The sequence below is a fragment of the Nannobrachium achirus genome, assembly GCF_963921795.1.
Source record: "Nannobrachium achirus genome assembly, chromosome: 13".
Classification (NCBI taxonomy): Eukaryota; Metazoa; Chordata; class Actinopteri; order Myctophiformes; family Myctophidae; genus Nannobrachium; species Nannobrachium achirus.
The window spans coordinates 47,932,064-47,956,527 of NC_137833.1; the positions used below are offsets into that span (position 1 = coordinate 47,932,064).

At 41.7% G+C, this 24,464-nt stretch overlaps 1 protein-coding gene across 1 annotated transcript; it reads right to left on the reverse strand.

Moving 5' to 3' along the window:
• Window positions 1-14,339: 14,339 nt before the first annotated feature.
• On the reverse strand, window positions 14,340-24,464 carry morn4 (MORN repeat containing 4). The gene is made up of 4 exons (XM_080739760.1): window positions 24,396-24,464; window positions 17,742-17,856; window positions 15,676-15,785; window positions 14,340-15,055 (listed from the first exon to the last, which is right to left on the reverse strand). Exons 1-4 carry the CDS (start codon window positions 24,460-24,462, stop codon window positions 14,907-14,909), a joined length of 441 nt encoding a protein of 146 aa, XP_080595886.1. The 5' UTR covers window positions 24,463-24,464; the 3' UTR covers window positions 14,340-14,906.

A 24,464-nucleotide genomic window follows, 5' to 3' on the forward strand; every position in this document is an offset into this window, starting at 1 on the left:
TCACCGCAAATTCATAGACATATAGCTATGAAGATGATGCAAATTTGTCCTTATAACACGTACGTATGTGGACTCAACCTACCAGTCATTTGACATGATGAAACAAAAGCCTAACCCAGACCCTTACCCCATCCAAAGAAACAACGCCTAACCCTAATCTGTAACAATGCCTATAACCACAACTAATATAAAATAACAGTTTGACAACTACACTAAACTAAAAAAATCACACTCGTGTGAACTGAGCGGTTGTGTGTGTGTGTGTGTGTGTGTGTGTGTGTGTGTGTGTGTGTGTGTGTGTGTGTGTGTGTGTGTGTGTGTGTGTGTGTGTGTGTGTGTGTGTGTGTGTGTGTGTGTGTGTGTGGGGGGGGGTGTGTGGGGGGGTGTGTGTGTGTGTGTGTGCAACAGCGCCCCTCCCTTAACATGTGTGGTCAGAAAAGGTTACTGCAGGCTACAGACAGACAGACAGACAGACAGACAGACACGCAGACAGACAGACCCACACACACGGCCACGTATAGGAGCGTTGTGACCACCGCTCAAAAAAGCACCTGAGCCGAACCACAAGTGAAAGTTACCTTTCAGCCTCGACGCCCTTGCAGGCTTATGAAAAGGCTAAAATGTCATTTAGATAGTGTTTTACAGTATGTGTAGACCGATGCCAGGTCATTGTTGATGGTGTGTATAGTTTCAATGTGCAGATTATAGATTTTTTTGTTAGCAATCTAAGATCATCGGTCAACCAATTTGATGTATTGGATTTGTATAATATGCGTGCAGTTGCTCGTATTAGCCGTACTAAGAATTGGGGGCAACTTTTCAAAGCAGCCCACACATAACGAACCCTTCGAGCTCACACGCAACCCATGTGTGCAAGTGGAACAGGTTTGCTGAAGACACATGGGTGTTATTTCTGGGGCAGTGTTTCAATGCTCATGATGTATTTCAATGCTCCAGTTGAACGCAGCATTGGACTGTTACTGTAGCTCTATTAAAGGACGCTGCATTGCATCAGAGGTTCTATAGCAGTGGTTCTCAAAGTGGATTCCAGTGAATCTGTGGGTTCCTTTAGGGGGGTCTAAATTGACCCCGGTCTGTAACTCTGACAGTGTCAGAGTTAAGGGGAAACCTTGACATTTGCAAGTTTGAGAAACACTGTTCTATAGAACAGGAGCTGACATCAACACTAAACATTGCTTGTTTTAAAATATCGTTTGGAAGAACCTCCTATCTCCATGTTCTAACTTTTAGTTGTTGTTTTTTTTGTAAATGAATGCCCTATACTACTTGATCACACTATCTTTGCTGCTTTTGGTTTGCTTTGATTTGATTAGACAAAAGAAAACACTTGGATATAAACACAACAAGGTCATGAGTTATACATGACTACAACAGGTTTCCACCGACGGACGATATGATACAGTTGGACCGATTATCAACACGTATATTAACCACCTTCATTTCTTCCTTTTTTTGAAAATAGACCTACTGTACAAGCTTGCGTGCACTGTGAACATGGGGTGATCACAGCTGCCTACCTCCCGTGAATCGTTTTATTTTATTTTATTTTAATTTTGTTCTTTTTTTTGCTCATATTTTGCTGGTATTTTGGCCGCAGACATCAGGATTAAGTTATAATTGAAAGGTCCGCCAACCTATTGTGTTCAGTTAGTTCCCCTCCAGGGCTGGGCTGACCTAAATGTTATGGACTGTGTGTGTGTGTGTGTGTGTGTGTGTGTGTGTGTGTGTGTGTGTGTGTGTGTGTGTGTGTGTGTGTGTGTGTGTGTGTGTGTGTGTGTGTGCGTGTGCGTGTGCGTGTGCGTGTGGGAGCGCGCAGTCTTACACCTGCGGTGGTCTGATTCTGTCACTTCACTATATATATGTGTGTGTGTGTGTGTGCTCTTGTGTATTATTATCTGTGTAGCTCAGTTTCTACTTTTCTGCAGTCTCATGTGCAGTTGTACATATTGCTCCTCTGCATGTGGCCACCATGACTTTGTGTTGTGTCTGAACATGAACTCCAGAGACTCCAGGAAGTACTGTAGTGGTTAGGAGGGAAAAAATCGATTCACATATGAATCACAGTTCTTACTGTGAAATTTCAATTTCCTAATGAACTGGTGGGTGTGGCCACATAAAAACACAATTTTAACTATTTCTGTACACATTTTGTCCCCCTCCTAGTATAATCATAATAATAATACCTATAATCATCATGTTTTAGGGGAGAAACAATCATGGCAGTGCATCAATAAATACTGTAGCAAAAAACAAAACCAATGTAGTCTATACTGGATATTATGATGCATGTCAACAGATGGCAAATCATGATGGTGCTCACACATCTTACTTTAATTTCACAGTTTCCAGTGTTTGCAGTGCTCGTTGACTGTACATGGCAGTAGCAGGGGGTTCCCAGTCCTTTTAGCCTGCGACTCAAAAGATAAATTAGATGTTTGCCCAGGGACCCAAACTAGTGAAAACAGCAGATCTACAAGCTCACAAGGTGCACGTGGCGCTTGTAGATAGGCTATTTTCACTACTTCATTTGCTTTCGAATTCATGGAATTTCTTAGATTTTTTTCTTTTGGGAATGTTTTTTGAAAATGTTTTCAAATAATAATTTAAAACAAAACGTAGGAAACCTCAAATAAAGGGGCCCTTAAAAATGTGTCCGCGACCCACTGTTTGGGAACCAGTGACCTATACTGTACTGCAGGCACGTGCACACATAGACATCAAAGGGGGCTTGAGCCCCTGCCCTTTTATCCATCTGTAAAAGAGTGCCCTCTCCAGACCATGAATGCAAGTAGTGAAAATAGCCGACCTTCAAGCTCATAACGCGTCGCAGTGCAACGCGTTGTGAGCTTGGAGGTCGTCTATTTTCAATATTTTCACCAAAAGGCCCTTTCAGACAGTGTTGCCAGATGTACGATAATTATCGTATTTGTACGATAATTTGACCCTCTGTACGATCAATAATTCCAAAAATGCCAAAATGTACGATAATTTCGGCATATCACCAAAAAGAGTGTGAATTCACTATTTTCCCTGGCTGCTGATCCGGGATCTGGTTTGGCTTCTCAAAATAAGTCAGGAAATCAGTCAATATGAACCTAGATCTGTACTTGGAGGCATTAAAAACACCGGTTGCATCTTTCCAGACCAGTTTCAGGCTTTTATTTGTGTAATCTCCAGGAAGTTGCCTGCCTCCACGCAGCATATCTGATGCGTTTTTGTCACGCACAAGTCTCTAAAAAGGTCGTTTCTTACACTAAAGACGCATTTTTTGGTGAAATTACATTTTTACGCGAGTGATTTCTCTTTTTTTGGCCGTGTACGATAGTTTCATGTCAAATACGATAATTCTGAGCCTCCGGTACGATAATTCAACATTTCCCATCTGGCAACACTGCTTTCAGATATTTCAGACCCTGCCTCTCTAACATTCTCTGCACGTCCCTACTGTACTGTACTGTACTGTACTGTAAGTCCACACATCACTGTACATATGCTACAAGGTTGCTAAGAGACTGACATGGCTGTCTGTGCATTGCAGGGGAGGGGGTGACGACAATGGATGGTGACACCATGGAGACCGTCAGACCCTAGAGGAGCTGAGGTTTGGTGCTGCTGAGAGTCGAGTGCTCACAGCCTCTGGTTATCATCACTGCACTGTAGTATCCAATGTAGTAGCCTGTAAACTGGGTCAGAGACATTTTTATGGCTCCCTTAATTTTTTTGTTAACTACATTTAGTTTTTAATTATTATTTCAAAGCATTTCCCAAAAAAACATTCCCAAAAAAAAGCAATTTCTTCCATGATTAAAATAAATGCTAAAAGTAATTTCATGAATAAATAAAAGAAAATCTAAGACATTCCACAAATTAGAAAACAAAGAAGTAGTGAAAATAGCCAATCTACAAGATCACAACGCGGTGTGAAGCGACCCTTTGCGAGCTTGAAGATATGCTATTTTCACTAGTTTGGGTCACAGGGCAAACGTCTAATTTCTCTTTTGGGTATATGACATGAGCTAAAAGGTTTGGGAACCATTGATTTAACCCATCGAGGCCAAACGCCTTCTAAAGTAGGTCACACTTTCGAGACATTTTCAAAAATAGCAAATGTACAGGCTCATCACGGCAAAAAAGTGACTCTCTGTGAGCTTGTCCCAGTGCATGTTTAGTCATCCACAAGATATCATAAACCAGAGCTTGCCTAATACACATTGTTCTCACCTCCATTACAAACCATATATTTTATGCAGTAGTGTTTTGAACGCCTCACAGTCCATGGGTCCATAATATTGATAATTCACTAAGCTTGTTTTACATTCTAGCACATGTCATGAACCCTATTGTCCCTATTCTGGTTATGTCCCTACAATATTCTGGTTATGTCATAATAGGGGAACATCTTTCTATCTATCTATCTTCAATCTATCTATATATCAATAAATTAGCCAAATCTATGTATGCCTGTGTGTCTGTGTTTAAGCCCCTTGGCCAATCATGGGCCACAAGCCGTGTATGCCCGTAGGCCGTAGCCAATCAGAGAGGGGCAAAGGATGACATAATATCAAGGCATATATAAGGCTACATAAGGTTACTTATCCAGTTTATAAATAGACTATCTCTAACCGGCTCTAAGGGCTTTATCATAGTCTGAGGTGAAGAGCTATCACTTCAACTTTTATAGATGATAAGCTATCACCTAAAAATGTGATAACAAGTGGAAGCCATCATAGTCACAGACTCACGGTGAAGTCCTATCACCGCACCTCTGTGCCTCTGAAACCAGGGGGCACACTGATTGGTCAAGATCGACCAATCAGTGAACGGGGTGATGGGAAGATGTCTGACGGTAAAAACAGAGGAGAGATGTCGGGGTTCGCGGTGATAACCCTTCACCGTGGCGAATGGCGTAACATAGTAGTTTTCTGACTTTAAAAGACTACACCGCAGTGATAGCTTATCACCCCAGACTGTACTATGATGGGGTCATAAGGATCCCTTGTGCAGATTAGGTCAACACTGCTGAACCGGTCTGTCTGCTGTAAAGAACAGAGGATCCCCAGAAGTTACCTGGACTGTGATTGTGCTGTCGATGGATTATTTATTAACAGTCAGTTTTTTCATCAGTTTTTGCTTTGTGGATTTGTCAAACTTTGTGAGTCATTTGTGCCACTGAACCAATATAAGCAGTAGAGCACACATTAGGACTTACTTTTACAGAGAAAGACTTAAACTACAGTGTTAGAAATGTATTCCGGGGCTCTGCATCTGAAGGGAGGACCAGGACTATACTATCAATGTTCAGTTGCAGTGGAGCACGAACTGTACTGCTTTACGCCCTGGCTCAAGGCTCAGATTGTTGTGTACGTTTTCAACACAGTGTCTTTACGCTGGAGGAAGTTGCCCCCATTGACACACGTGGATGGAAGAGGGAAAAATCGCGGCCAGTTCTTCACAGCTGTGCTTATAGAAGATATCATCTACATCTGGGGTGGGCATCGTGTGCTTTATGTGCTTTATGCGTTTCATGTGGACTGTCACAGATGGTTCGAGCATAGGGTTTCTGGGACTGTTCCAGGCGCAAGGTATGACCACTCAGCCTGTGTCTTGGGGAAGTTCATGTTTATCCATGGAGGAAGGACTGGTTGGGCTGATGGCGTGTATGACGAGTACAATGTCTTGTACAATGACATGTACAAGTTGGACACTGCCACAATGGTCTGGTCTTTAATTAACACCAGAGGCACTCCACCTCCTCGTTCATCAGGTCACTCTGCCACCATGATCGGGACAAAGATGTTTGTATTCGGGGGCAGGTACAACTACAACGTCATCGGATACAACAACAGGGACAACATCATCAGAGTGTTTGACACAGAGACCAACTGCTGGCTGAACATCAATGCTTCTGCACAGCTTCCTCCAGTAGGACGCCGGGTTTATTCAGCTTTTGCACAGCTTCCTCCAGCAGGACGATGGGGTCATTCAGCTTTTGCCTGCAATGGAGAGCTGTACATATTTGGTGGTCACCACATGCACCAAACCTTCAATGATCTGTGGAAATTCAATCCAGAGAGTATCTCCTGGACGGAGGTTGAGCCCAGGGGCAAAGGACCGCCTATGATGTATGGGATGTGCTGTTGGACGGTGGGAGAACGCATCTTCCTCTTCGGATGAGTTGCAAGACATAACGATCTGTACATCCTAGACTTAGGACTTCCCAATCTGAAGGCGTTATGCAAGCTGGCAGTCATTCGGTACGGTCTGGAGCAGTCGGAGCTCCCACACAACATCAGGTGGGAACTGGCAGCCATGGTTTGATGGTGTCTGTAATTGAACCGTCAATAAGAAGGCTTGTTTGGTAGCTGTAGAGTTCTCAACAGCCCTGGAAATCAATGCCCAAACCGGGACCATAACTTTGGGTCCAAGACCGACCCGATAACCAGGAAAAAAATAGAGAAATAAAAATAAATAAATTAAAATAAACGAGTGAGTGTGAGAGAACAGGTGTATAATTGTTGCTGAAATGGCAACTTCACATCTAAGAATTCCGCACAAACTAAAGTAAAATCCTCGCCTTCACACACACGCATAGCCTGCAGTACGCTCTATAAAAAGAGGAGAAAGAAACAGTCTGGGGGAGAGAGACAGACAAGAGTTTTTACTCCATGGGGTTTGTGATATGAAATGTAAGCGTACCATTTATTTTTTCCTTCTTTTTTTAAACCTCGGTCACTTTCAGTTCAGCACTGCTGAGGTTTCCCTGGATACCTTGTATCATGACGCAAGTGAACTGCCTTTATAGGCACAGTTTGTGCCAGACTACTTTTTTGTCATTTTGCAAACATTATTAATGTTATATTATGAATCAAATCTTAGAGTTTTGCCAATTGGGCCCTAGCCCTCAGGGTTGAGAACCACATGTACCAGATCATTGCTTACCTCACAGCGCTATATGATTTAATTCCAATGTACAGTACTGCTTAAATCGCATCTTATAATGCATACTCGGATATGAACCTGTCGACCCCTTGTACCGCATGATGCAACGCGTGCTCTCTGACAAAATCTGCCTTTCTAGGACATGGCTGCTTAAAGCTCGGAGATTAGTGTGAACTTTGACACCGCAGAATGCCATCCATGGGTACAAAACTCAAGATGATCTGCTTAGCTTAAAAAGGGAGGAAAAATATGTCAAACTTGAACGGGAGTGGACACAAGCCGATGCATTCCTCAAACATTTTGCTTACTGTACATTTGAGAGCCTACATGATCCGAAAAGCACTCTTACAGATGGTGGCTGTATGAGATTATATGTAATATCTGATTGAGGGTGTCCCTAAGAGTGATTGAATATTCAATAAGTGCTGGCATACGTTCTGGTTTTACAGAGGCTATACGGACAGGCTGTTGCTATACATCCACTTTGTCAGTGGGTATACTTTACCTTCCACTATGGGCGTGTCAGTGGCCTAGAAGGTAAAGTGTAGGGCTGTTCCAGACTAAAGATTTATATTGTTGAATCTGATTGGCCGAATATTGCCAATAGTGGACTATTCTATTCTGAAAAATCTGTTATTTTTTTTCTTCTTTTTTTAAGGGCTAGTGAAAGTTATATGCATGGTTTGTGCGATATGAAATGTGAGCTTACCATAATCACAGTCATCCTTATAATCATATTCAGGGCTTTTGGAGAGAAATTAGACTCCAGTCACTTGACTCAGCACTGCAGAGTGAAGGTCTGTGTGTCTGTGACGCAACGCAGTTTTCCCGGTGAACCTGAGCGCCATTGGTGGGGGCGTGGGAGTGTGGGGAACACACACCACTGACTATTGCCGATGATGGAGAGGGTACCTTAGGCCTATGTATTGAGAGGCACTCTTGCCGATTTCGGAATATCGGAATATGATATTGTCTGTGTTATTGTTTATAACCACAATTTTTCACGTGTGGCAAGATCACGGTTCCACAGTGTAGTATCTGTGATATTGAGCTTCTTACTACACACTGTACTCTATTCACTATTTCTTGTCACGGTCTGGACTTTTGATTTCCTTTATCCTCATCTATCTTGTTCTAATGTACGCAACTGTTTTCGCCATAAAGCCTAGTAGGCTTTTCAGAAGTTCATGTAATTGTTTTCCATTTAATGATTTCCTTTATCGTCATCTTGCGCTAATGCACGCAACTGTTTTCGCCAGGTTTTAAGGTCTTATTTTAGTTGTTTCTCCCTCCTTGCCCATCGGCCCCCACCGTTGCGCACAGGTTCACCGGGAAAACTGCGGTCGCGTCTGTGACATAGCTGATCCTCGTTGACGCATCGTTAAAGCATCAAAGAAGGCAATTATGTGTCTGCACTGTGAAATAGGTCGACATCTATTCTAACCCCCCGGGCTCCACCGGACGCGCCAAACGTCGCGTCAACGCTGGGAACGCTCCCGTTTTAATTCATGAAGGGTGCTCCACTGCAGATGTCAACGTCGGACGCTCAAATTTGCTGTACATTTTTTGACGCTGTCCGACGCCAGCACTTTTACTATTTTTCCCTAACAAATCAGGCCAATATCTCTCAGTTGAACCATGCAAAAAGGCAAAAACATTATTCGACTAAGAGATTGTTAGTCGACTAAGACCCATTTCGATCGATTAGTCGACTAATTGACTAATGAAGGTCAGCCCTAGTAGAGTGTAGTGGCAGCTTGGTTCCATCCCCAGCATCCCCTGGGTTGGTGTTGAAGTGTCCTTGAGCAAGACACTGACTGAACCCTGGCCTGAACATGTATTTTGTGTTTGCTAAAGAGCTGGGCTGGGGAGACCCCTGCAGAACAAACACTCTCTCACACACACGCACGCGCGCGCGCGCACACACACACACACACACACACACACACACACACACACACACACACACACACACACACACACACACACACACACACACACACACACACACACCAACGGCAGAGGAAACCATGATGCAAGGCACCAATCTGCTCATCGGGAGCAGTAGCCATGAGATCAATGTTCCAGTTCCAATTTAAAGGGGGCCTGTCACCTAAAGGGTTACTGTCACTTTAAGAATCATCTTAAAAAAAACAAGTTAATATTGTTATGATGTCATTGTGGGGATGCGCAATTATATGGCCAATCAAATTAATTGTCTGTATAGCCTGACTGTATGACTACTTACTGTACTGGTCAGCTGTTGTTGGGGGGCGAGGGGAAGATTACACTGTGACATGAGCTTTAGACTGTTTCAGACCGTTTTCAGAGAAGCTCATGTCACAGTGTAATCTGCCCCTCAACCCCTTTAGGTGACGGTACTCCTTTAATCTAAATTATTTTTTGCTTAATCACTTCCAATTTCACTTGTTTATCCTGTATTCTGTTTGAGCTCTTTTTAAACTAACGTAAACGACTGTTTGAGCTCTCTCTTCTTATCGGATGAAATAAAGTAAATACTATGTGTTGTTTTAAAGGACAACTTTGTTTTTTTACAAGGGTTCATATTTTAGATTGTAATTTGAGAAAAGAAAAAGTGAGGGTTAAAATGTTTTCATTTGCTTCGTTCTATTGTTTTATCGCGTTTACCGTGCTAAAATGTGGGCCAGGTGTATGCATGGGGGCATGCGTACAAGTGGCTCAATATGTCTTTTTAGACACAATAAGCCAGCAATTTCTTTATTGCTATTTACAGTAACACTTCTAGCCCCCATAAGTCACATCCAACCATGACAGGTTGCGTTGTATCTTGGGAATGGGCTTATTCTGTGTAAAATTACATATTTAGCCACATATACGCATGCCCCCAACCACTGAAATAAGAATCTCTAAAACAATAGAAACACTCATCTTTTATATTCTTTAATTACAATCTAAAATATGAACCCTTGTTGTAAAAAACTAAAGTTGTCCTTTAAAGGTGCCCCATTCGTCTGATAAACCTCTTAAGTGTTTTCTGCAGATTAACTTATCAGACACCAACCTTTACTTCCTCTCACCAGTGGAAGGCAGGACCATGTCAACAGACGTAAAGTGCAAACACACCGTGTAAGATTAATCTTATCTCACATGTCAGTTATTACTGTCTCTGTGTTTTGTGTCCAGCAGACCCTAGCTCCTTCCAAAGAAACATAATGAGGACATGCAGTCCATGAATTAACCACTTCACTTGGTCGTCGACACATTTTTGTGGGTTCCTTAGTTTTTTGTTTCCTACATTTTGTTTTTTAATCAATCAGTTCAAATCTTTCATGAAACAAAAACAAAATTCAATGATTTTTTTCCCCCCAGTAATTTCATGACGTCAAATCAAAGTAAAAAGAAGAAGGAAAAAAAAGTGAGCTTGTTGATCTGCTATTTTCACTAGTTTGGGTCTAATCTCTCTTTTGGGTCACAAGCTAAAAGGTTTACTTAACCCTATAATGGCATGGCCTTTGGTCATGATGTCAAAATAGCAGATGCAAAAACAGCCAATCAACAATCTCCCAACGTGTTGCAATGAACATTTTAAACATTTTGCCTAAACCAATGCTCCCCAAAGTAGGGATGCCATGCAGGTTGAATGTTAAATAGTTAACTTAAGGGAAAGGTTCAACCCTGTAACATCTGACTCTTTAAATAGTTTAGACTCATACGTTTCATGGCTTAATCTCGTGTGGTTCCATAAGGACTTTAAGGCAGGAAGCTATCGGTATGCTGCAGTTGTCACAGTTCGCTCCTCGCGGCCCCTCATGGCCGTGTGGAGCCACGCCACGCTACACATTCAGTCCTCGACATTCACTGGACACTCTGTAAAACTAGAATGTACACCTGTCAATTTAAGACTGAAAGCTTTAGCTGTGACTTGTACCAAGCTCTCTTGTCTAAACAGTGTAGTATCTGTGATATTGAGCTTCTTACTACACACTACTCTATTCACTATTTCTTGTCACGGTCTGGACTTTATTAGTTTGTGGACTGTGAGGAGCAGCCCTAGTACTTTGAGTTTTGGACATTTTGGCCTTGTTTAGTTGGTTCCTTGTCTTGTACACTGTTTTGGCTTTGTATCTTATTTTGTAGTTTGTACCCAGTGTTTCCTGTCTGCCCTTGTAGTTGTTCTCCTGCCTTGAGCTAAAAGAGCTTGCAGTCACCAAACCAGATGAACATGGTTTGGTGACTGACCAAAATCGGCAGTGATCCTGCACTTGCAAAACAGTTGTTTTTGAACATCAATAAAGCCTTTGTGTATGCAAGCATGCATATCAACATACAGCTTTATATTAGCCATGAAGTATCATGTCAGTATCATGCCAGTCAGTATCATGTCAGTATTATACCAGTCAGTATTATGTCAGAATCATGTCAGTAACATGTCAGTAACATGTCAGTAACATGTCTGTATATTGTCAGTAACATGTCGGTATCATGTCAGTATCGTGTCAGTATCATGGTCAGTAACCACTTGAACCTATACTAGGGGGAACATTTTACAAAAATAGCAAGTAGAAGCTTAATACACGTGAGCAGGTAGATCAGCTTTTTTTTGGCAGAGATATTTAGTGTAGCCTATGGGAATACCCCAGAGCTCAATCGCGACACGTTGTGGGCTTGTAGATCGGCTATTTTCAAACATTTTGTACTTTTACTTTTAGTACTTTAAGTACATTTTGATGTACTTTTACTCAAGTACATTTTTAATTCTGGACTTCAACTTGTAACAGAGTACTTCTACAATTCTACAATGCAGTATTGATACTTTTACTTTTAAGTTGAAAGTGTGAGTACCTTTTCCACATACTGTGGAAATCTACAGTATCATGGGGGGGGGGGGGGGGTTGAACACAGGACTACTAAATATGAACAATTGATTGTTCTTTTCTTCTTTCTTTTTGCTTTTGTTTATTTAGAGAATGTAACGTTTAAAATCGGGGACATTGAAAATGCGGGCAGAAATAATTGGACTAATATTTAGCAGACGGACCCCCGCCCCCAAAACCACAGTTACATCTCATGACGACAGCCCCAACCCCCCACCCCCTAGGGCATGGGTCCATATTGAGCTGTGCAACTGTGACTAATAACAAATGTTAGCGGCAGTCGGATCATAGAAACCCAATGCTCCGCTAACCACTTGGTTGTCATTGGTAGAGGCTCTGTGGAGGAGGATGCAACCAAAGAGACAGTCCACAAAGACATGCTGTTTTATAAGGCCTTGTTTTATAACTGTTCAAGTACAATGCATTGTTTTGGTATCACGGTATGAATGCAACAGGCTATAATGGCTATAATGTTCATAGATTCTTAGCAACGTCTTACAATATACCCAAACACCTCATATCAGAAACAAACATACTGTATCATAAACACCTCATATCGTAAATAACACTTTACACCATTATGAAAACTCTCAGTACCAATAAAAACATAGGGATTGCTGTTGTTAACATGTCAGTACAAAGTTTTCAGGGTTTCGATTTGATAACACTTCACAGGTTAGAGTGGATTAAACAGTTAGCATATCTATTTGATTTATCCCTACTTTAAAAACAGCTGCCTCTATAGAGTTCCATGTCACTAAAACGGCACATTTTAAAATCTGGGAAAATAATAATAATAAATAGCTTGTTTAAGGCAAACGTGAACACTGATCTTCCAAAAGCAAAAACACTGCGCTGTTGATTGAGATAATGGAGCATCACACTATGGGCTGCAAGGAGTTTGGCTTTCTGTCTAAAGCAGTGGTTCTCAAACTTGGGGTCGGGACCTCAAGTGGGGTCCCCTAATTATTCTGTGGGGTCACCAGATGATTAGCTTAATGTAATTTATTTTTCTCACTCAATCGTAAACAAACACAGTATAAGTGTATACAGGGTATCTTCACATTTATAAAGTCACAATTTAAGGACTTTCAAGACCGTTTTAATACCAAACCGGTCAAATATTAAGCAAGCAAGAGGCGAACATTGTGAAAATAGACGATCTACATGCTCACAACGCCTCGCACTGCGAGGCGTTGTGAGCATGTAGATCTGCTATTTTCACAAATATTCATCTGTGGAACCGAGTCACATTAAATGTAATATACCTACAATTCCAAGTGCTTGTCAGGATGGGGGTCCCCCAGTTCAAATATGTTTATTTTTGGGGTCACGGCCTGAAAAGGTTTGAGAACCCCTGGTCTAAAATTAACTTTTTGTAACTATTCCATTCTAAACAGGAAACCACAAGCCACACTGGAGGGAACACTTAACTTACACACATCATGTGATGATGGGACCTGTTCCACTGCAAGGTGAGAACAAGCTGTCTACCCTCAAACAGCACAATAATGGCACTTTTCCACGGCATGGTGCCGGCTCAACTCCACTTTTTTTCCTCCCGTCCTTTTTGGTGCGAGCCGCTCCAATATGTGACTTTGTGTGTACGTCCCTACTGAGCGATTGTTAAAGATTCACGTGACATCTCACTATATATTATAATTAAAACTGTATTTTCTCCTGTGAGAGCAGTCACTTCACACAGATGTGATTTCTTTCATTAGGCAAAATGACTTGGTTCCTTTTTAGACTGTGTGTATGAAGGGGCAAGCTGTATAGAAGAGTTTTTTTTTCTCTATGTATTTTCTCCAGAATGTTATACAAATATGGATTTTGGGCCTGAAAATAAATGAATTCATATGTTTTGAACTTACTATGGAGGTCCACACCTAACTGAATGTTTACCCAAAATGTAGCCTGACAGTGCATTGTGGGGTTAAGTCGCGTTCCTGACATTTTGCTGCATGTCTCTCCCCATCTCTCTCCCCATTTCCTGTCTGTCTCTAGTGTAAAACTATAAATAAAGGCCAAAAAAGCGCAAAAAAGGCAAATGTGGAGTTCCACATGGCTCCAGGCTGGCCTCTTAAGTACAAAACTAGCCATTGCAAATGTGAAATGAAATGAATCATAATAACAGCCATAATAACAGACTTGCCTTCAGTGTGGCAGCCACCCCGTGGAACTCTCTCCCATGGAGATTCACCATGCTCCAACACTGAACTCTAGCACTGGACTTTAACTTTCGATATGGCGACTATCTACGGCAGGGGTTCCCAAACTTTTTTTGTCTCAGGGCACCCCATAAATATTGTTTTAATCCGAGACACCCCTACATTATAATTTTCACTCCCAGCACCTTATATTTATAGCATATCGTCGTTGTCATTAAAAATTACATGATCTAAACACACAACGCCTCGCATCGCGAGGCGTTGTGTGCTTGTAGATCGGCTGTTTTCACTAGTTTTGTGCGACAGTCTTGTATGATGAAGCAGGGCTTTGCTTTACCAAAAGACGTACACATTTGAAACTTTGAGATACGAGGTTTCTACCCGACAGTGACGATATTTTAGTGATTATGTTGCGAGGAAAACGTTGAGATAATAGCCATAGAACAGACTGAAAATAACTTGATAACTATGATACTAAATATTTTTTCAAGTATTTTTTCAAGTGTCCAGATAAATTCCAAATATTATAAAATTATCTCACGGCACCCCTGGACTGCCGTCACGGCACCCCAGGGTGCCCCGTCACCCACTTTGAAAGGCCCTGATCTACGGTACATTGAGGGGTGCTAAGTATCTGCATGTGGAAATCGAAGCTAGTCGAGGCGGTAGGACCATGCAATGGAAAAGCAGCACGAGATGACACCATATGAGGGCACGATCCGTGATCATCAATAAACATGAACGCGACATATTTCCGCTTACGCGTCTTCCGCATTCAAAGCCAAAAATGGTGAAAGGCAAGAGCAAAAGAGATAAGAAGAGAAAGACAAGAGAGAAGCGGTGGTTAGGGGGGTGTTCTTCAGTATAGAGTCCCTGAGGTCATGCTGGAACCCTGACCATGTCTCCTGGGTCACGCGGGTCATGATGACAGACTGCGGGCGCTGGAGGCTGCAGCCTGGGCCTTTTGCACCACTCCCGGACACTTCTCCCGCTTCTGAAGCTTGTGGTTCTCGAATAAACCCTCGTTCCGCGGCATGCCATGTCCGCCGTCTGGGAACGTCAACAACCCTGGACACGGCACCAAGGACACAGATGAGATCAGCCCAGAGAGAGAGGGAGAGAGATAAGAGATCAGAGAAATTAGCACTGCAACTGGTGAAGCCACTTCAAGCCAGATATGAACTTGTTGTGTGCTGGTGTTGGGTGCAGAATATTTTCCATGCCAAGCTTGTTGGAATAGATATTTTTGTCTAAATCCGTGGTTTTCAACCAGTGGTCCTTGAGGGGGTTACAGGTGGTCCCCAGCTAAAAGACGGAATTGATGACCAAATGGCCCGCATAATTTGGTTTCATTCTATACTGTATACTCTCAAGAGTTAAATTATTGTTAAACACCTGCATTACTTAATTTACAATAAGTCTACAGAAATAGAGAATGCAGAAGAATTGTTATTTTGATCAAAGTTTGCCTGGTATCTCTCCTATGGTACCACATCAATACAGCATGGAATTGTGGACAAAATCTAATCCAACGATTACAACATATTCAACGTTTTGGTTCTGAGAGGCGCTAAATCTCACCAAATGGTGGTCCGTGGCTCAAATAGCGGATAAATAATGGACCCTGAATAAAGGTTGAAATCCACTGGTCTAAATGAAGCGTACAGCATCGATGGAGGCAGACTCACCGTATCCCTCCACGCGGCCACTTTTGAACTCTCCTTCGAACGCCATGCCGTCGTATCTGTTGAAGACTCCCGTACCCTGGAACTTCCCCTGTGCAAATTCTCCCTCGTACCTGAGGTACAGTACACAAAGTGTGCATGTTATTCCCTGTAACACAGGGGTTCCCAACCTTTTTTGTCTCAGGGCACCCCATGAATATTTAATATAATCCGAGGCACCCCTACATTATAATTTTCACTCCAAGCACCTTATATTTATAGCATATCGTCGTTGTCGGGTGGAAACCTTGTATGTCCAAAACCGTTCGTTTTGTATTTATCATCTATAAAATGTATTAAACTAGTGAAAACAGCAGATCTACAAGCACACAACGCCTCGCATCGCGAGGCGTTGTGTGCTTGTAGATCGGCTGTTTTCACTAGTTTTGTGCGACAGTCTTGTATGATGAAGCAGGGCCTTGCTTTACCAAAAGACGTACACATTTGAAACTTGGAGATACAAGCTTTCTGCCCGACAGTGACAATATTTTAGTGATTATGTTGCGAGGAAAGTGTTGAGATAATAGCCATTTTGGTTAGAACTGACCGAAAATAACTAAATATTTTTTCAAGTGTCCAAATAAATTCCAAATATTATCAAATTATCTTCCGGCACCCCTGGACTGCCGTTACGGCACCCCAGGGTGCCCCGTCACCCACTTTGAAAAGCCCTGCTGTAACAGACTATGCAAATCACACCCCCACCGCTGTGACCCACCTTTACATCGCTTAGAGGGCTCAGAAAAGTGAGTTAATTTTCCTCTGGACGTACAGGGAGGGTGTATCACCTTTGATGTTACTTTCCACTGTGTTTGTATCGTTCGAATGGACCATTTACCATTTACAAGTTCAGTTGTTGCGTTCACCCTCACCTACAACCACACCCTCCCCTGGATGATGATGCGTACATCCAGAGGAAAATTAACCCACTTTTCTGAGCCTAATTATTCCAAAAACTGCAGATTACAGAAAAACCACTGAATGTTGAATGTAAATTTTTTGGGGGTGTAATTGAGGTCAGGAAACATGAAAAAAGCGATGTCATGACCCCTTTAACAGCAAGGCACTGGCGCCTCTGCAAGTAGGGTTGGGATCCGGAACTGAAGGAACCGGGCTCCAACATCGTGGAACCGGAATCGGTTCCATCACATTTGGAACTCTTTCCAGAACTGGTTTGATTACACTGTCAGAGGCCGGTATGTGGACTTCACGTCTGCTATGCAATTACAATACTAGTGGTTCTAAAACCTTTTAATTTCAAGGCAGGTACAAATGGATTTGACCGCTTAAATCATGTGTCGTCTCTGCCGGGTCCAAAACTGTTACTTTTCAGGATTCAAATTCCAAAATAGCAAAAATAGCTGATCGACAAGCTCTATACTTTTATACTACTCGATACTTTTGTGTGACACTGTAGTTATGATCAAGTAATTTACGCTGCAACGCAAAAAGTTCGAATATGGAGATCAGATAAGAGGTTTCTACTTTCTGCCCGACAGCAACGATAGCTGACCGGAGTCCCACAGGGCTATAATTAGGTTCGCTCATTTTTAACTAAAACGACAAACATCTTCACCGAACATAGCAGGGCATTCACGAATAGTGATTTTTAGTATTCGAATTATTCGACCTCAAAGTATTCGAATAGTCGAATATTTGACAGGACTGGCCAAACTGTCAAATATTAAGTAAGCAAGAGGCGAACATTGTGAAAATAGCCGATATACATGCTCAAGTTGTGAGCATGTAGATCTGCTATTTTCACAATATTTATCCGCGGAACCGAGTCATTTTACATTACATTAAATGTAATATCTACAATTCCAAGTGCTTGTCAGGGTTCTTATGACTTCCTATCTAGCCAAGCTTTATAAACCATGAAGGAAAAAAAAAAAAAGCGAATATTCGACTTCGGTGAACAACGTCGAAGAGTGACTTTGATATTCGAATGTTCGAATATTCTAATATTTGGTGAATGCCCTAGAACATAGTCGATCAAATCTTTGTGACGCTTTCCCTCCCGAACACACCTAGATCCATCTGTGAATTGCAGTACACCGGAACCATGGAAGAGCCCGTTCTCAAACTGGCCTGTGTAGCACGTCCCATCCTGGAACTTGAGCTGCCCAACCCCATGCCTCCGACCTGAGGAAACAGTGGTGGGAAAAGTACAGTTTACAGTTTAGGCATTTAGCAGACACTTTTAATCCAAAGCGACTTACAATAAGCAGATAAAACATCACAATAATAAACAAGATAATATGTCAGTACATCAACAGCAATATAACAAATGCAAATGAATATCTATCTAGAAAAAAACAATAAAAACCGTAAAGAAAAAAGGTTTCTAAAAAACCTAAAAACAAATGCTAACTAGCCTCGTGTATGGTGATTGATTTATCCAGTAGTGCTAAGGGTTTAGGTGGAGTCTGAAAAGGTGAGTCTTCAGTCCACGGCGAAAGCTAGCGAGTGAGTCCGTTGTTCTAAGTGCGACAGGGAGTTTATTCCACAACTTTGGGGGCCAGGAGGGCAAACTATTTTTACAACTGACAGTTGTAAAAAACGGACAAACTGACACAAACTGACAGTTTGTGTAGTATTGGTACAAGTACCAATACTGCAATCTAGAAATACTCTGTTACAAGTAAAAGTCTGGGATTCAAAATGTGCTCGAGTAAAAGTACAAAAGTATTGGCATCAAAATGTACTTAAATTACCAAAAGTAAAAGTGCTCATTATGCAGAATGTTTTCCAAACTGTATATATATGTTTTGTAATGATAATAAAAATCTACAAAATAACTAGTTCCTAAAGTTTTAAAATAAATGTGGTGGAGTAAAAGAACAAGAGTATAAGTACCAGTAAGACACCTAAGGGCGAAAAGCGACCTAAAGTTGTAATTAAGTACAGTACTTAAGTAAAAGTACTTTCCACTACTAGACACACACAACAAACTTCATTACAAGAGAAATGTCCTTGAATGTCTCCCATGGGTCGGGATTCAAACTCTGGTCTGCCACGCAAGTGCCAAAATGTTTACGGCTAAACAAAGACCAAAAACCAGTTTGGGCAGCGGAGATAGTACCGATTGTATAGTTTTGCCAGCATTTATTTAAATTGTATTGAATACTACTACTACTCAAAGAAAATTAAACAGCATGTGGTACAGTCAGACATTAAGGCTAAAAAGGAGAAAACAAAAACGTCCTGGGTACTTGTTTCTATTGCGGTCCTATGTATTCAATTCATCAACATAGCATAAAAACAACACAATAATACATATCATCAACAAATACACTATTATGTACAAAGGAGAAATGGCATTTATCTCCCCTTTAGTTAGTAATAACTGTGTATATTGTATATAAGTATATTGTATAAACAAACATACTATACCAAACACATTAGTTGAAATAAAAATGTATTCACACATAAATAGTTATGAATTGCATTTTAAACCTCTTAACTGATTTCCCCGCAAATTATGTTATTTAAAATGTCAGGGGATGGATGGAGGGATGTACTTTGACCTGTGGTTTTATATTTACTTCATACTGTGGTGTATAAAGCATGCACACATTATGTCACATGGGTCTTTAAGTACCGTTCCCCCTATGTCAGCTAAAGGTTTACCACTGAATTAGGAGTCCCATCTGCCTTGTGTGCTGTGGGAATTACAGCAGCCCTAAGCCAGCAGGTTTTTTAGCCGGGATTTCTACTTTAGGATGTTGGCTGTGCAAGGAACGTATACGTACGGTGCAATGTACACAGTTTATTCAACAACCCGGATGATAAAGGTGCTGTAAGTTGTATGTTTGGGTTAATACAATGACATTTTAAAAGTTAAACCTCTATATATTTTTGGTAATAATTGCTAAAGGTCTCTCAGTTTCTCCATTTTCAGGTGGCTCACCAATTTCGTCCAATCAGGATGAAATTGAACCCATTTTATTAGCTTCAATTTTAGTTCCACGCTCACGCTGCACTTTGGTAAGAGTTCACTCTCTAACAGTTTAAAGACCAGTAAGACTCCCTAATCGGGAGATAAGCGACCGTTGGTCGCTTATCTCCACAAATAGGCCAAAAGTTTGTTTTACCAATTATCAAGACATACGGGCAGTTGACAGTTTGCCATGGTTACTCATTGAAGTTGAATCTCCATATATGGAGATAACCTACGCATCACACTAAGTCTGACCTCACCAGCCCATATTTGGGCATGAGCAACTTATGTATCCATATATGGAGATATGATGACATCACACAGTCCTCAGCCGATGATGTGGCGTGATGTCATACAATACACAAACGAGCCCTACAGTATAAAGGGGCAATTCTTGCCAGGAAAGAAGCATTTCTTCGACTCAGACCTTATCGCCAGGGTTGGCTTATAGCAGCTGTCGGTAGGACCATATGGATTCTGTTAGTGTGGATCTCCTAACAGGGCATCATCTGGGATACAATCCCTTTTATGCCCATATATGGAGATCCCTAACATAATCCCTTTCATGCCCATATATGGAGATCCCTAACAGAATCCCTTTTATGCCCATATATGGAGATCCCTAACAGCATCCCTTTTATGCCCATATATGGAGATCACTAACAGCTAACAGAATCCCTTTTATGCCCATATATGGAGATCCCTAACAGAATCTCTTTTATGCCCATATATGGAGATCCCTAACAGAATCCCTTTTATGCCCATATATGGAGATCCCTAACAGAATCCCTTTTATGCCCATATATGGAGATCCCTAACAGAATCCCTTTTATGCCCAGTTGGTTGCTAGGGTAAAAAAACATGGTTGCTATGGTAAACAGTTGTTGCTAGGGTAAACAGTTGGTTGCTAGGGTAAAACCATGGTTGCTAAGGTGGTTGCTAACGTACACTAACAGACCAGCAACAACAGACTGTTGCCACAGCAACGTACACAAAGGTTTGTGTACACATGTGGTGTGATGTCATACTGAAGATATATGACATCACACCGTACACAAACAAAGGTGTGACGTGTGACGTCCGGTGGAGGTTTTCATTGCGACCGTCAGGGAGCAGTTTACTACCAGTAAGACTCCCTAATCGGGAGATAAGCGACCGTTGGTCGCTTATCTCCACAAATAGGCCAAAAGTTTGTTTTACCAATTATTACACTCTATGTGAACATTTACATCAACAAATCCCAAGTACTATGCAGAACGACCCATTTCAAGTTTTTAATGTACAACAATATTTAGAAAATAGGTCTACAAGCTGACAGTCCTCGTCCCTTATATTCCCATAGGTTATATGGAGATCTCAGTGTTTGTCAGTCCTTGTTCATTTATGCCCATATATGGACATCTCTATATCTACTGTAACAGTCCTTGTCCCTTTATGCCCATATATGGAGATCTCTTAACTGTAAGTCCTTGTCCCTTTTATGCCCATATATGGATATTCCTGATGTCATCAGTATATGAACATATATGGGCTTTCTGATATGCCCATATATGGAGATCTCTTAACTGTAAGCCCTTGTCCCTTTTATGCCCATATATGGATATCCCTGATGTCATCCGTATATGCCCATATATGGGCTTTCTAATATGCCCATATATGGAGATCTCTGTATCTCCATATATGGGTATAAAAGGATACTTCAGGTCTGACATCAGGTTTGTTTATATTGGGTTGCTAGGTTTGACATCACAAACTCTATGGGCCATCTGACCTAGAAATCTATATTTGGGCATAGATGACTCATCGTGACCTCATCACACGTCGACCGCACGTACGTGTGACCGACGGACGGCCGGTGGAGGTTTTCATACCAGTAAGACTCCCTAATCGGGAGATAAGCGACCGTTGGTCGCTTATCTCCACAAATAGGCCAAAAGTTTGTTTTACCAATTATTACACTCTATGTGAACATTTACATCAACAAATCCCAAGTACTATGCAGAACGACCCATTTCAAGTTTTTAATGTACAACAATATTTAGAAAATAGGTCTACAAGCTGACAGTCCTCGTCCCTTATATTCCCATAGGTTATATGGAGATCTCAGTGTTTGTCAGTCCTTGTTCATTTATGCCCATATATGGACATCTCTATATCTACTGTAACAGTCCTTGTCCCTTTATGCCCATATATGGAGATCTCTTAACTGTAAGTCCTTGTCCCTTTTATGCCCATATATGGATATTCCTGATGTCATCAGTATATGAACATATATGGGCTTTCTGATATGCCCATATATGGAGATCTCTTAACTGTAAGCCCTTGTCCCTTTTATGCCCATATATGGATATCCCTGATGTCATCCGTATATGCCCATATATGGGCTTTCTAATATGCCCATATATGGAGATCTCTGTATCTCCATATATGGGTATAAAAGGATACTTCAGGTCTGACATCAGGTTTGTTTATATTGGGTTGCTAGGTTTGACATCACAAACTCTATGGGCCATCTGACCTAGAAATCTATATTTGGGCATAGATGACTCATCGTGACCTCATCACACGTCGACCGCACGTGTGACGTGCGGTCGACCGCACGTGTGACCGACGGACGGCCGGTGGAGGTTTTCATACTAAACTGCGACCTTACGGTCGCAACTAAACTGCGACCTTACGGTCGCAATGAAAACCTCCACCGGCCGTCCGTCCGTCGGTCGGTCACACGTCACACCTTTGCCCTGCTCATATCTCCGCATCAGTATATAGGGCTTGTTTGTTTATTGTATGACATCACGCCACATCATCAGCTGTGGACTCTGTGATGTCATCGTATCGCATCAGTATATAGGGCTTGTTTGTTTATTGTATGACATCACGCCACATCATCAGCTGTGGACTCTGTGATGTCATCGTATCTCCATATATGGCCATCTCCGTATATGGAGATATAAGTCGTCCATGCCCAAGTATGGGCTGGTGAGGTCAGACTTTGTGTGATGCGTAGGTTATCTCCATATATGGAGATTCAACATTCCAGGCAATGCTCTCTTCCCTGGTGAGAATTGCCCCTTTATATAGGGCTTGTTGTGTATTGTATGACATCACGCCACATCATCAGCTGTGGACTCTGTGATGTCATCGTATCTCCATATATGGCCATCTCCGTATATGGAGATATAAGTCGTCCATGCCCAAGTATGGGCTGGTGAGGTCAGACTTTGTGTGATGCGTAGGTTATCTCCATATATGGAGATTCAACATTCCAGGTGTAACTATGGCTACCCGTATGACGTGAGAGGTGGAGGTTGTGATATTTGTGGAGATAAGCGACCAACGGTCGCTTATCTCCCGATTAGGGAGTCTTACTGGTAGTAAACTGCTCCCTGACGGTCGCAACTAATCCCAAAGGTTTGACAAAGATACAGCCGGTCAATCTGGGGTGTTGCCAATGCTAGCTAATTAGGATTTGCCTTAATAGCTTGAGCTTTCATGATCGTCACAGGCACGATTACCTGTGAAGTGTGTTTGTCAACATTATACAACTTACCATTTCCTTTTTGTTTCCATAAAAGCCTCTAACCACATTAACCCTGGCATCCCTATTTTTTTGGGCATGCCATTACAGGGGATAGAGGGGGGGGGGGGGGGGTGTATTTGAAGAAATACAGAAAAACACTGATCAACAAGCTCACAGGGTATCACAATGTGGCGTGTTACCAGCGTGTAGATCGGGTATTTCCTCTGCATGACGCCGTCATACCACGAAGTACAAAACGGGGCTCAGGCGGTTAATGTCCATGACCACAAGGAAATAATATTACCCAGGGAACATGTTAGCCTACTCTAGTTTGGACATGGCAAAAGTATTAGTCTAGGTTTTCTGAAAGAAGTGAGTGGACTACAAAAATAAAAGTTAATGAGAACAGTAAAAGTGATCCCAGGCGAAGCATTTAATGAGCTCCAAAGCCATATGGGAACAGGCTGTTACCTTTGCTGGTGGCAAAATGTTCTCTCAGTCTCCTTTGTCCTTGTTAAATTCGTATAATATCATTATTTGCCGGTTCCCTAATTGTGCACCGGAGACTGTGCATTCCTGAAACCATTATATTGGTAGTTGACCGATACTCTATACTGCATTTCCCACGTACTGTATCTCTTATTGCGTTTACTTACAGTTAGCTTAATTTTAATAACTGTCACAACAAAGCCAGGGGTTCTCTTCTTGTATCTTGTATTTAAACAACACGCTTTGTATTATTCTCTGCTGTTGGTCAGAAACCTTTTATGTCAAACAGTTACTTTTCAGGTAATACATACATGTGTTTTTACATACCTGCATGTATCATTTGACCAAAATCAAATAAAGGTGGAGTTACAAGGTTTTTGACCAGTGAATGTGGAGATACGACGGTCTGTAACGGAGAGGTCCTCTGTTACTTATCCTTTGCACATGTTATTGCACATTGTAACCTTTATTTATTGATTGATTATAACTAGTTCTACCTGTGTTTTGTAATCTGGCAAGTGCAATAGGTGTAATATAAAGAGACCAAGTGAAATGTGTATGAGAGGTGCGATATGGGTAATGCTAACTAAGTGATGATTGATAGCTTAACATGTACCAAGTTCTCAGACTTTTTCGTTTGTTACGTATTATAGCTCAAATCTAAAATGACACAGATGCTTTACTGGTTTTAATGAATCAAATGAACAGCCAGGGTGTCACAGTGTGTCTTACCTTCCTTCCACTCGCCGTGGTACTCCTCTCCACTGGCGTAGGTGAAAGATCCTCTGGTCAGAGTCATGG

What these genes read in the sequence shown, in the direction of transcription:
- morn4 (XM_080739760.1), bottom strand. Translation starts at nt 24,462, where the DNA reads ATGACTCTGACCAGAGGATCTTTCACCTACGCCAGTGGAGAGGAGTAC. An exon ending in CCACGGCGAGTGGAAGGAAG is followed by an intron (nt 17,857 to 24,395) that starts GTAAGACACACT and finishes CTGTTTCCTCAG; the next exon opens with GTCGGAGGCATGGGGTTGGG. An exon ending in CAATTCACAGATGGATCTAG is followed by an intron (nt 15,786 to 17,741) that starts GTGTGTTCGGGA and finishes ACTGTACCTCAG; the next exon opens with GTACGAGGGAGAATTTGCAC.